Source organism: Xenopus tropicalis, chromosome 9 (assembly GCF_000004195.4).
Source record: "Xenopus tropicalis strain Nigerian chromosome 9, UCB_Xtro_10.0, whole genome shotgun sequence".
Classification (NCBI taxonomy): Eukaryota; Metazoa; Chordata; class Amphibia; order Anura; family Pipidae; genus Xenopus; species Xenopus tropicalis.
In genome coordinates this window covers 14,081,974-14,096,293 of record NC_030685.2, presented here as the reverse complement: position 1 = coordinate 14,096,293, position 14,320 = coordinate 14,081,974, and the positions used below count along the sequence as shown (strand labels likewise).

The following is a 14,320-nucleotide window of genomic DNA, read 5'->3' as shown; positions in this document are numbered from 1 at the left end:
ATTAAATAAACCCAATAGGGCTGTTCTGCCCCCAATAAGGGGTAATTATATCTTAGCTGGGATCAAGTACAGGTACTGTTTTATTATTACAGAGAAAAGGGAATCATTTAACCATGAAATAAACCCAATAGGGCTGTTCTGCCCCCAATAAGGGGTAATTATATCTTAGTTGGGATCAAGTACAGGTACTGTTTTATTATTACAGAGAAAAAGGAATCATTTAACCATTAAATAAACCCAATAGGGCTGTTCTGCCCCAATAAGGGGTAATTATATCTTAGTTGGGATCAAGTACAGGTACTGTTTTATTATTACAGAGAAAAAGGAATCATTTAACCATTAAATAAACCCAATAGGGCTGTTCTGCCCCAATAAGGGGTAATTATATCTTAGTTGGGATCAAGTACAGGTACTGTTTTATTATTACAGAGAAAAGGGAATCATTTAACCATGAAATAAACCCAATAGGGCTGTTCTGCCCCCAATAAGGGGTAATTATATCTTAGTTGGGATCAAGTACAGGTACTGTTTTATTATTACAGAGAAAAAGGAATCATTTAACCATTAAATAAACCCAATAGTGCTGTTCTGCCCCCAATAAGGGGTAATTATATCTTAGTTGGGATCAAGTACAGGTACTGTTTTATTATTACAGAGAAAAGGGAATCATTTAACCATGAAATAAACCCAATAGGGCTGTTCTGCCCCCAATAAGGGGTAATTATATCTTAGTTGGGATCAAGTACAGGTACTGTTTTATTATTACAGAGAAAAGGGAATCATTTAACCATGAAATAAACCCAATAGGGCTGTTCTGCCCCCAATAAGGGGTAATTATATCTTAGTTGGGATCAAGTACAGGTACTGTTTTATTATTACAGAGAAAAGGGAATCATTTAACCATGAAATAAACCCAATAGGGCTGTTCTGCCCCCAATAAGGGGTAATTATATCTTAGTTGGGATCAAGTACAGGTACTGTTTTATTATAACAGAGAAAAATTAAACCATTTTTAAAAATGTGAATTATTTGATTAAAATGGGAGAAGGCCTTTCCGTAATTCAGAACTTTCTGGATAATGGGTTTCCAGATAAGGGGTCCAACTCCTGTATTTGGTGACTTATGGAAGCAATCCTCCCTTCTGTAGCACTAGCACAATATCAGATTCAGTCTTGGTATAGGCCACCTCTATAACTGCTGTTATTGGCACTTGTAAACATTTGTCAAAAAGCCACGTACAGTGGTTTATTTACAGGTCGCATTTCGACTGATTTGGGTTGTTGAGATTGGTTGTCTGAGAGTCTTATGCCTCCTCCGTTATGCTGGGATTAAGGTCTAGCCACGCGGACCAGATTTTTTTTAATTTTGATGGACAGCCACGTGCTTCATAAGTGAGTCTGACAGAGAGATGAGTTAATTAGGGTCTGCCATTGTTTCACCGAGGGAGTATTAGTACTCATCCAGTTTAACCATCTTCTTTGCATAGTATAGTAGAGTCCTAACCAGTGATCTAGTTTTGTTGAGTGGCACGATTTCTTCAATCTGGGCCAGTAAACAAACTTCTGGCCTACATTGTAAAAATTCTATACATGATACCCTTGCAGCTACAGATACCAGCGAACAGAAAGGGATAAAAAAAAAAAATCACAAATTTCAGATGGCAATTACATTTAGCTTCAAAAAAGTGTTGTTAAAGTATATTGATGACTATGGGCGCCGTATTACAGTTGTAAAAATTCTATACTTGACACCCCTCAGTGGTGTAAATTGGTCACGCTGGGCCCCCCTGAAGAAAAATCTTTTGAGAGTGCCCGACCAGTTCCCCTCCCTCCTCCCGGCCCCAACCGCGCCACACCTCTCTATACCGTGCCAGTATAATTAAGGTAGGAGAGGGGCTAGGGAGGGGGGACTAAGGTACAGCAGACCCTGCAGTCTGGGCTCCCCTGCTGCCCGGTCCCCCCCATGGAGTCTGCTGTATATATAGTTACGCCACTGATACCCTTGCAGCTACAGCTACCAGCAAACAGCAAGGGATTAAAAAAATAAACACAATTTCCAATAGACAATTACAATTAACTTAAAAAAAGGTTTTAAGTTCCGCATTAGGCTAGTGATGAGTGAATTTTTTCGGCAGGTGTGGATTTGCTGCGAAGTTCCGCATATTGCCATTGGTGAATTGTTCGGCGAAACTTATGCGGAAATTCGCTGCGGAAAAAAAGTTGCAGCAAAATGCGTAAAAAAAAAAAGACTCGGGCAACAGAAAAAAAAAAATTGCTCGACAAGTCATTTTCCTGTTGTTTCGCAAATTATTTGGCGAATGAAACAGGACAGTTTCGGTCACCACTACTCTGGGCTCCAAATTGCTCTAGTAAAAATTCGTAAAAATCCTTACAGCTACCACAGAACATGAAATGGATAAAAAAAAAAACACAATTTTCATTTGGAAATTACCATTAACTTTAAAAAATGCTTCATTAATGTATATTGGGATATTGCTTTTATTAAGCAAAGATCATTTTGGGTGGAGATTCCCCCCAAACTGCATACAATAAACCTCCAACAACCGAAAATATAATAATTGGAGTTATTACTATACGTTTCATCAATAATAGACTGAAGTTCAGAGGTTTTTAATTCTCTTCTCTTCGTGGACCCTCTTTGGACAGCTGTGGCCCCCACTAAGGGTAACATAGTTCAGCTCCCATTGGGTTCTACGACTGCAGTCTCTCAATAATATAAGGAATGTGAGTGCAGAGATCAATATCCCCTTTAGAGAGGGACACGAGATATCCCTGCCTGGCCGACGCGCCGTATTCCATGGAATGTGAAGTGATCAGAGTTTAAATATAGGAGCGATACAGACTACCATGTATGCCTTAAAGAGAATCCATCACTCATAAAGTTATGATCCCATTAACTTTAATTTAGTGCCCCAGCTGGTTCAGGGCAGTATTCTGTTTCACAAGGGTTAAGCCTGTTTAAATTCTATACTCCCCAATAACAAATGTTGTGGGGGGCACAGATATAGTTCTGGAGGATTTGAAATTATACTTTATTATTAATTTTAGTAATATAAACAGGGACCGCGCTGCGTATAAAGCAGCAGACGGCTTGGCATTTCAGGATACAGACGCATTATTTTTAGAGTATTAGATAGGTTTGTGCTGAGCTGGGGGTATCATTTGACAGCAGAGCCGGTTCTGAGAGCCCAGTATATGGTCTGCTGAGGTTCTTACAGATTCTAAAACATTACATCACTAAAGGTGGCCATACACGGGTGTATGGGCACTGACGGGGGGCCTGCCTGACCGACATCTGGCCTGAAATCAGCCAGATATCGATCAGGCAGATTAAAAAATGTAGTTGGCTCGTTGATGCAGTCCCCGAACCGACTGTGCCCATTACCGTCGTTATAATTTGATCGTTTGGCCCCAGGGCCAAATGACCGAATTAGCCTGAATTCACCCGATATCGCGGAGAAGATCCGCTCACTTGGCGACCTCACCAAGCAATTGTATCTTAAAGTGTATGGCCACCTTAAGTGCCTGCAAGATGGCTACAGCAAGTGATGGGCTAGTGGTCACCTGCAATCTGCCGGCTGACACTAGGGCTAAGCAGAACAGGCCATCATTATATAAATCATTTTTGGCCACTCCCCCATTACAATCAGACCACACCCAGTTACAGAGAACGTGTCCCATTCTTCCCAGACTGCAACCTGTTTCACCTCTTCCTTAAACAAACACAGGTATGGGATCTGTTATGCAGAATGCTTGGGGTTTTCTGGATAAGGGATCTATCTGTTATTTGGATCTCAATACTTTGTCTATTAAAAAATAATTTAAATATTAAATAAACCCAATAGGATAGTTTTGCCCCCAATAAGGGGTAATTATATCTTAGTTGGGATCAAGTACAGATACTGTTTTATTATTACAGAGAAAAGGGAATCATTTAACCATTAAATAAACCCAATAGGGCTGTTCTGTCCCCAATAAGGGGTAATTATATCTTAGTTGGGATCAAGTACAGGGACTGGTTTCTTATTACAGAGAAAAGGGAATCATTTAACCATGAAATAAACCCAATAGGGCTGTTCTGCCCCCAATAAGGGGTAATTATATCTTAGTTGGGATCAAGTACAGGTACTGTTTTATTATTACAGAGAAAAGGGAATCATTTAACCATTAAATAAACCCAATAGGGCTGTTCTGCCCCCAATAAGGGGTAATTATATCTTAGTTGGGATCAAGTACAGGTACTGTTTTATTATTACAGAGAAAAGGGAATCATTTAACCATGAAATAAACCCAATAGGGCTGTTCTGCCCCAATAAGGGGTAATTATATCTTAGTTGGGATCAAGTACAGGTACTGTTTTATTATTACAGAGAAAAGGGAATCATTTAACCATGAAATAAACCCAATAGGGCTGTTCTGCCCCAATAAGGGGTAATTATATCTTAGTTGGGATCAAGTACAGGTACTGTTTTATTATTACAGAGAAAAAGGAAATCTTTTTTTTTTTAAAATTGAACTATTTGATTAAAATAAAGTCTATAGTGCTAATGTAGAGAGTGCTATTCTGAGACAATTTGCAGTTAGTCTTTATTTTTTATTACTTGTGGTTTTTTAGTTATTCAACTTCAGCAGCTCTCCAGTTTGTAATTTCAGCAGCTCTCTGGTTGCTACGGTTTAATTTAACCTAGCAACCAGGCAGTGGTTTGAAAGAGAGACAGGAATATGAATAGAGGAGGGAGAATAAAATGTAGCATCACTCTAGGAATGAGAGGTGGGTTTGGGGTATTAAATGAGCAGTCTGATGCTCCTACGAGGAAAGTAAAAGGAGTAGAGTCCTGGGTGTAGCACCCACAGCATAGGGATACAAATTGACAGACTTAATCAGCCGAGGCCAGAGACCATATTACAAATTTACGAGCAATATATTTGGGGCCCATTAGGACACCGCCCCACCCCCTCTTACATCACCCCCCCCCCATTTTGTACATGTTACATGGCCCTTTCCCTAAACCCCTGCCCAGAGTTTTTAGCTGCCATGAAAGGTGGCAATTCTACTTAGGGGTAGATGTGTTCCTGCCTGGGGATGAATGTTTGCAAGATGACTACCCACAATCAGCAATCTACATACCATCAGGTAGGTAAGTGCCCTTTAGAAAAGTAAAAACTCTTATTTGCCACTAATTGCACTTCTCTGTTATGATGGCTTTGTCTGTGGTTGAAAACATGGGCCCTTGAGTTTCAATGTATTGATTAACACTGCGCTCAGCAATCAAGGAAAAATGGTATAATAATGTTCATAAAAAGGTCCTTCCAGGTTTCAGACGATGAAGAGCCGTAATTATAACAACGATCGATTGGGAGACACTGGAGATCACACGTATTGTCTCTCATCGAGCCTCTCAGGGAGCAGTTAATTGTGTTACTGTGCTGGGTATTAGGCCCAGACTGTTATTCAACATAGGCCCTGGCATTTCAAGTACACAGAGGCCCAAACAGCCCCCCCCAGCCCAATAAGTAACTGTCTATGAAATCTTACAGCAGACCCTGCAGGATATGGTAGGGTCATATTACCTAAACACCTGTTCATTCCCATCTTTACATCCAATTAGTATATATATTAGTAATATATTGTCTGTAAATTTGTTATACCGGCTAGGCCAGTGGAATACCAGCTGGGCGACAACCCCAGGTCAGACCCATTGGTGTAACTTCACTGTTCTGGGCTACCCTGGAAAAAACATTTTGGGGCCCCCCTTAATGTCACTTTATAGTGACCCCTTACCTATAGTGATGAGCGAATCTGTCCCGTTTCGCTTCGCCGAAAAATTTGAGAATCTTTCAAAAGATTCGCAAAATGGCGGAAAATTCGCAAAACGGCAAAAATGTTGCACGTCAAAAAAAAATTGGCACCCGCGGCTATTCTTTCGTCGTGCGGCTATTCTTTTGTCGCCTGCGGCTATTATTTTGTTGTGCAGCTATTATTTCGTCGCACGGCTATTATTTCGTTGCCGGCGGCTATTATTTCATTGCCGGCGGCTATTATTTTGATGCAGACGACAATTTTTGGACGTGCGGCGAATTTTCCCGCTGCAAATTTTTTCATCCATTTTGCGAAACAATCCACCAATGGTGAAACGCGGAAATTCGCTGCAAATCCATGCCTATCACTACTTACCTATTGTGACTGCAAAGGAAGTAATTGGACAGCATTGTTGGAAACAGGAGGAAACAATATTGGTGCTTTCTTGGGGGGGGGGCATTCTACCTCTCTCCTTTGGGAGGTTTTCTGGTCATTTGTGGTGGCTCTGTGCCTCTCTTGTACTAAAAAACAGCATAGGTAGGTTATATAATTTAATATCTGTAAATCAAACTCTAAATAATATAACATATATATACCAGCAATGAAGACTACAGCCACTGCTGGTATAAAGGAATAATATTTCCCATTTTCAGTAGTAGTGATGGTTATTCACAAATATGGGGCCCATGGAGCTCACAGTAACATAACTATATTCATTAATTTATAATATAACGTGCATGTTATTAGATTTCTCTCTATTTGCTATGGAGACAGTGACATTAGGAAGTTAATACTGGATCTCTGAGGACACCAGATGTTCTTGGGGGCAGGAAAGTTGCCATTCAGTTTCCATGCCTGTCTCACCCCATCTGGTTTCAGATTATTCTCCTTCTGATATTTGCTGTCCAGTTCAGGGCTGGACTTAGTCTGAAAATTATCTATATAATATTGTACCCTCAAAGTTTCTTTTGAATTGGAAGGGTTGGTTTTAGCACATGGGAATAGCTATACTGCCATAGTTTTATGGTATCTCTCTGTACAGGCTATGAGCAAACTTAGGGGGCTATTCCTGCTGAATTGTGCTTAGTACAGGGGAATCCCTATGTGCCATAGTTTTATGGTATCTCTCTGCACAGGCTATGAGCAAACTTAGGGGGCTGTTCCTGCTGAATTGTGCTTAGTACAGGGGAATCCCTATGCTGCCATAGTTTTATGGTATCTCTCTGTACAGGCTATGGGCAAACTTAGGGGGCTGTTCCTGCTGAATTGTGCTTAGTACAGGGGAATCCCTATGCTGCCATAGTTTTATGGTATCTCTCTGTACAGGCTATGAGCAAACTTAGGGGGCTGTTCCTGCTGAATTGTGCTTAGTACAGGGGAATCCCTATGCTGCCATAGTTTTATGGTATCTCTCTGTACAGGCTATGAGCAAATACATAGGGCTGCCCATACAGAATTGTGCTTAGTAGAGAGTAATATCATACTTCCCAATGGCCCCATTCATAGCCATATGGTAGCCATGACACAAGCCCACTGGCAAAGTGTCCCTAGTAATATTCCCCCCATATCTGCAGCTACAGGAGGATATTTGCCCCACCCAGACTTGCCCAAACTCATTTTCTTTAAGAATCAAAGGAACACAGGTGCCTAAACCCAAGTCAGTAACCTCCCCATGATGGCTGCCAGTTTCATAAATCAAAATACAAGTCATTTATAATTTGAACTAATAGCTTTAAGCTGCCTGGTATCTGACTCCTGGCTTAATAGGGGGGTTTGATATTTGAATGAGTTCTCCCGTGTATAAGAGAATAGTACTCATTTTTGCCTATTACACTATAACAACCCCACACAGGCTTCTTCCCGCCGTTGCCAGGCAACCAAACAACGTTTCACTACTCTCGCGAGATTTGAGGGCCGTTGCCTGGAGACAGAGAACGCTGCTGCCTGAGAGCTGGGAGCGAAAGGTACCGGGGGAGCAGCAGGAGGGGAGGGATAATCGCGTTTTAACGGGTGCAGAGGAAGGAGGGATCTGTAGGAGTTATAGAGGGGACACAAGGGGCTTATAGGGATCAGAGAGGTACAAGGAGGGTCGGTACCGGGGAGAAAGCTGTGTGTAGGGGGTGCGACTAGTGATTGGACTGTAGGTACCGGGGATTGTGTAGGTACTGGGGTAGGTGCCAGGGGTAAAATGGAGACTATGGGGAAGGGGCTGTAGGTACTGGGGTAGGTGCCAGGGGGTAGAATGGAGACTATAGGGAAGGGACTGTAGGTACTGGGGTAGGTGCCAGGGGGTAAAATGGAGACTATAGGGAAGGGACTGTAGGTACTGGGGTAGGTGCCAGGGGGTAAAATGGAGACTATAGGGAAGGGACTGTAGGTACTGCGGTAGGTGCCAGGGGGTAAAATGGAGACTATAGGGAAGGGACTGTAGGGACTGGGGTAGGTGCCGGGGGGGGGGGGGGGGGTGGAGACTATGGGGAAGGGACTGTAGGTACTGGGGTAGGTGCCAGGAGGGGGGGGGATGGAGACTATGGGGAAGGGACTGTAGGTACTGGGGTAGGTGCCAGGGGGGGGGATGGAGACTATAGGGAAGGGACTGTAGGTACTGGGGTAGGTGCCAGGAGGGAGGATGGAGACTATAGGGAAGGAACTGTAGGTACTGGGGTAGGTGCCAGGAGGGGGGGGGATGGAGACTATGGGGAAGGGACTGTAGGTACTGGGGTAGGTGCCAGGAGGGGGGATGGAGACTATAGGGAAGGGGCTGTAGGTACTGGGGTAGGTGCCAGGAGGGGGGGGGGATGGAGACTATGGGGAAGGGACTGTAGGTACTGGGGTAGGTGCCAGGAGGGGGGATGGAGACTATAGGGAAGGGGCTGTAGGTACTGGGGTAGGTGCCAGGAGGGGGGGGGGATGGAGACTATGGGGAAGGGACTGTAGGTACTGGGGTAGGTGCCAGGAGGGGGGATGGAGACTATAGGGAAGGGGCTGTAGGTACTGGGGTAGGTGCCAGGAGGGGGGGGATGGAGACTATGGGGAAGGGACTGTTGGTACTGGGGTAGGTGCCAGGAGGGGGGATGGAGACTATAGGGAAGGGGCTGTAGGTACTGGGGTAGGTGCCAGGAGGGGGGGGATGGAGACTATGGGGAAGGGACTGTAGGTACTGGGGTAGGTGCCAGGAGGGGGGGGGGTGGAGACTATGGGGAAGGGACTGTTGGTACTGGGGTAGGTGCCAGGAGGGGAGAATGGAGACTATAGGGAAGGGACTGTAGGTACTGGGGTAGGTGCCAGGAGGGAGGATGGAGACTATGGGGAAGGGACTGTAGGTACTGGGGTAGGTGCCAGGAGGGGGGGAGATGGAGACTATAGGGAAAGGACTGTAGGTACTGGGGTAGGTGCCAGGAGGGGGGGATGGAGACTATAGGGAAAGGACTGTAGGTACTGGGGTAGGTGCCAGGAGGGGGGGAGTAGGAGACTATAGGGAAAGGACTGTAGGTACCTGGGTAGGTGCCAGGAGGGGGGGAGTAGGAGACTATAGGGAAAGGACTGTAGGTACTGGGGTAGGTGCCAGGAGGGGGGGAGTAGGAGACTATAGGGAAAGGACTGTAGGTACTGGGGTAGGTGCCAGGAGGGGGGGAGTAGGAGACTATAGGGAAAGGACTGTAGGTACTGGGGTAGGTGCCAGGAGGGAGGAGGGAGAATCAAGGCTATAGAGAAGGCAGGGAAGAGCCGGTAAGAGCCAGTAACATCAATACAATTAATAAAATTATTATTTTTTAATTCCCCGCCTTTTCAGGCTTTCTCCTGTTTATCTTCTGCTTTCATTTCCTAGCTGCTGCCTGGTTGGTAGGGTAAATAATCCTTAGCAACCAGGTGACAGGTGAAATTCAAAGCGTTCACAAAAGCTATGTATTGTGCCACGCTGTATATGGATAAGGGTGTATAAAGGAAAAAAGAACTTGAGGGGGCACACAAGGGACAGAGGCTGGCAGATCCATTGTCCCCAGTGGATTTTCAATGGCACTTAAGTGTTTTTGCTGGAGTGCTCCTTTTAAGCAACACTCGAGTGCGCCGTGGCACTGCAACGCCTCCATAGGTTCTGAGCACTTACATCCGAACGAGGGTTTCAAGTGGCATCGAAAGCCACATTGTGAGATGCCAGTCATTCCAGTCACCTATGTAACAGGCAACACTAATAATGCACTCGTGCTGCAGGCGTTTCCATGCTCCGGCGCCTCGGTGACAGCTGTAATGGGATCCGCATCCCTGATAACATGATTCCTTTTTCTCTCTAACAGAGCCGTAGCTATGGAGACAGCGCTGGCAGAAGTGAAGGCTCGCCCTCCCGCGCCGGTGCAGATCACCGCTCTAAGAGCGCACAATGTGGTAACGCCTCCGAATCACTGGGACTGAACAGCGAGTTTAATCACTTCATAGCCAGAAGGCTCCTTAAAGGGGAACTAAAGAGTTAGGCTAGAAATGTTACACCTTATGGTTTGGGCTTCTCTATTGGCCCAAGGCCACTGCAGCCCTTTAGCAGCGAAGATCTGTTCCTCTAAAGATGCCCCCCAGTAGCCCCCCATCTTCTTTTCTGCTGATTCCCAGCACATGTTCTGGGCTGCTGTCACTTACTGAGCTTAGGGACCCACTCACAATATACAGTACAGGTATGGGATCCATTATGCAGAAACCCATTATCCAGAATGCCTGTCTCCCATAGACTCCATTTTAATGAAATAATTACCCCGATAAGGGGTAATTATATCTTAGTTGGGATAAAATACAAGGTACTATTTTATTATTACAGAGAAAAATTATTTTTCTCTAATAATAAAATAGTACCTTGTATTTTATCCCAACTAAGATATAATTACCCCTTATCGGGGGCAGAACAGCCCTATTGGGTTTATTTAATGGTTAAATGATTCCCTTTTCTCTGTAATAATAAAACAGTACCTGTACTTGATCCCAACTAAGATATAATTACCCCTTATTGGGGGCAGAACAGCCCTATTAGGTTTATTTAATGGTTAAATGATTCCCTTTTCTCTGTAATAATAAAACAGTACCTGTACTTGATCCCAACTAAGATATAATTACCCCTTATTGGGGGCAGAACAGCCCTATTGGGTTTATTTAATGGTTAAATGATTCCCTTTTCTCTGTAATAATAAAACAGTACCTGTACTTGATCCCAACTAAGATATAATTACCCCTTATTGGGGGCAGAACAACCCTATTGGGTTTATTTAATGGTTAAATGATTCCCTTTTCTCTGTAATAATAAAACAGTACCTGTACTTGATCCCAACTAAGATATAATTACCCCTTATTGGGGGCAGAACAGCCCTATTGGGTTTATTTCATGGTTAAATGATTCCCTTTTCTCTGTAATAATAAAACAGTACCTGTACTTGATCCCAACTAAGATATAATTACCCCTTATTGGGGGCAGAACAGTCATATTGGGTTTATTTCATGGTTAAATGATTCCCTTTTCTCTGTAATAATAAAACAGTACCTGTACTTGATCCCAACTAAGATATAATTAACCCTTATAGGAGGCAAAAAATCCTATTGGGTTTAATTATTGTTTTATTGTTTTTTAGTAGACTTAAGGTAGGAGATCCAAATTACGGAAAGACCCCTTATCCAGAATACCCTTGGTCCCGAGCATTCTGGATAACGGGTCCCATACCTGTACATATAACTATCATAAACTCAATTTTTAGCAGCAGCCCAGAGCACTCTGAGTACGTGCAGTGCTACTGAAACAAGATCTATGTTTAGAGGAAATCACATGTACATTGTGGAGCAAACTATCATGTTTATACCCATTGTTTATATTCTGTATTTTTCTAACTCCCCTACTGCCTACCAATGATGTCACTGGTAATTTGTGCCTGCTTATTTATATGCATGCCTCTTCTATGAGTGTACTGTATCTAGTGGGTGTGTATATAGATACAATCACTCTCTCTCGCTCTCTCCCTCTCTCTCTCTTTCTCTCTATATATATATATATATATATACAGTATATATGTGTGTATGTAGGATATTGCAGTCCTACTATAAATGATAAGGATATTAGAAGTCACTGAGGGGTTCTGTGCCCATATAAAGGCACAAGGCTGCAGGCTGAGTTATACAGGGAACTCTGAGTATCACTCATGTATTATAAGGGATAATGTACCCCCTACTGTAAATGATAAGGATATTAGCAGTCACTGAGGGGTTCTGTGCCCATATAAAGGCACAAGGCTGCAGGATGAGTTATACAGGGAACTCTGAGTATCACTCATGTATTATAAGGGATAATGTACCCCCTACTGTAAATGATAAGGATATTAGCAGTCACTGAGGGGTTCTGTGCCCATATAAAGGCACAAGGCTGCAGGCTGAGTTATACAGGGAACTCTGAGTATCACTCATGTATTATAAGGGATAATGTACCCCCTACTGTAAAGGATAAGGATATTAGAAGTCAGAGTGGTTCTGTGACCATATAAAGGCACAAAACTGAAGGCAGTGCTTTTGATCTACAAGGCAACCTCTGCTGTATCTTTTTATTTTTAGTCATTATACTTTATAATTCATATAATGTTTGGTTTAGGGAGGCAGAGCTAAAAGGAACTCAGTTAACCTCACCATAAACAAGTGAATGCAGAGTACGGAGCCCAAACAGCCAGAGTGGGAATTCAGACATAGCAATGTATTGACAGGCTGATTATGTTCTTTACAGAAGGGAATAAAAGGCGATTTACTAATGAGCTACATCAGGTCAGAGTTCAACAACTCTCTCCTCGGAGACTCGCCAAAGCTCGAAGCCTCCCCAGACAGACCCACCGAGTTTCATTTCACCTCTAGCTTTGACGTCAGCCCTGATGGCCCCCACAGCTTGGACGACGTCGCTCACAAGCCAGTTATATGTAAGTCACAAATCAAAGCGCCTAGCAACATAATGTATATATTTATGTGACACTGCCCCCTATACGGGGGATATAGCTAATTAATGCAAGATCATCCTCCAATAAGAATCCTGCCTGCTGTATAAACCTGGCTCCCAGTGTTGGACTGGCCCCCCGGATACCAGGAAAACTCCCGGTGGGCCCAGGTGTCAGTGGGCCCTCCTGCTCCTGACCATTTGGCCTGTATCATGGCCATTCCCTATTTCTGAATGGGAAGGAAGAGTAGAAATAGATGGAAGAATAGATGTTAGCAAGTAAATAAAAGAGACTAGGAGAATATAGAGGTTGGGTGAGGAAAGTTTGGATAGTGGGCCTATGGTCTAAGTTTTTCTGGTGGGCCCCTGAGGTCCCAGTCCGACACTGCTGGCTCCCATTTTCTTTATGTGATTGGCACTGAAGGCATTAAGCACATTATTTATGCCACAAAAACCTAAAAAGCTCTATGTCTGCCCTCACTGGTTATAGAGTAATAATGGGGCACTAGGGGCACTAATCTCCCTATGTTAGGTAATCACAAGATGGCTGATGTTGCATGGAGCTGAGCATAGGGACTTTCTTTGCTTTATACACATTTTCACCTTCCCTAAAACTGCCAGGTTCTAATATCCCACTGTTTGCCTGCCTTTCAGTAACGTTAATAGAGATTTTGCCTAAGGAGAAGAAGCAGAAGGAGGAGAAGACTGTGGTTCTTGGACAGGCTGCCGTGGATCTGCTTCCCCTTCTAAAAGGTATACAGAATGCTTTCTAACACTGACACCCTTCCTCTGACTCCTCAGATCCTAACCTGGGGTCACTGGCTAGGGCCTAGGCTGAGGATAGGATGACAGAGAGACCCATCAATCAGACCGACAAAGCGGCAGTCACAACAAAGCTACTGAATACATTAAAGGAGAAGGAAAGGGATAATTACTGGGGGTTTGTCAAAATGTTAGGAACCCCCTCCAGTGAATATAATCACTTACCTGAGACCCCCAGACTGCTGCTTCTGTTCATGGAAAACTGCACTGATCTTTCTGGAACTTCTCTATGTTCCAGTCTAGGCCCAAACTGGCAATCTGTGGGTTCTAGCAAATGCCAGAGGGGCTGCTGTAAGATGCCATAGACAGTCACTATTTATTGGGCTGGTGGGGGGGCTGTTTGGGTCTCTGTGTACTCGAAATGCCAGGGCCTATTTTGAAGCCCAGTTCAAGCCTGTTCCGGTCTGGGGGGGGGGCACATACAACAGAGTAAAAAGCCAGGTTTTCACTGTACCGTGTACAGTGAACAGAACCACCGGCCCAGGGTCTCAGTAAATTGACTGGGAGGTGCCTAACATATTGATGCCCATCCAGTAATTAGTTTCCCTTCTACTTCAAATGGAATCTCCACCAGTTTTGCTCTTGCACAATGTGACTCCAAAACAACTTTACAATATAAATAACATATTCTACAGCTTAAACATTTGTAAATGCAATTGCTGTTGAAAGCAACATTTGTGTCTCTCTCTTCTTCAAGGGTCTGCCTATTGAATCAGTGTAGCAGAAGCCACATGTGCT

The 14,320-nt window shown here is 43.8% G+C and overlaps 1 protein-coding gene across 3 annotated transcripts in view; it reads left to right on the top strand.

The window, feature by feature from the left end:
- The first annotated feature begins 7,681 nt into the window (after positions 1–7,681).
- cfap70 (cilia and flagella associated protein 70) overlaps positions 7,682–14,320 on the top strand; it is a 30,002-nt gene continuing 23,363 nt past the window's right edge. The window contains exons 1-4 of one of the 3 annotated variants that reach the window (XM_002940598.5): positions 7,682–7,784; positions 10,116–10,203; positions 12,560–12,746; positions 13,415–13,513. In XM_002940598.5, coding sequence (XP_002940644.2) covers positions 10,126–10,203; positions 12,560–12,746; positions 13,415–13,513 — 364 coding nt within the window. In that variant the 5' untranslated portion in view covers positions 7,682–7,784; positions 10,116–10,125. Of the gene's footprint in view, positions 7,785–9,464; positions 9,550–10,115; positions 10,204–12,559; positions 12,747–13,414; positions 13,514–14,320 lie in introns of those variants that run through there. The other 2 variants (XM_031893374.1, XM_004918098.4) reach the window with 2 other exon arrangements.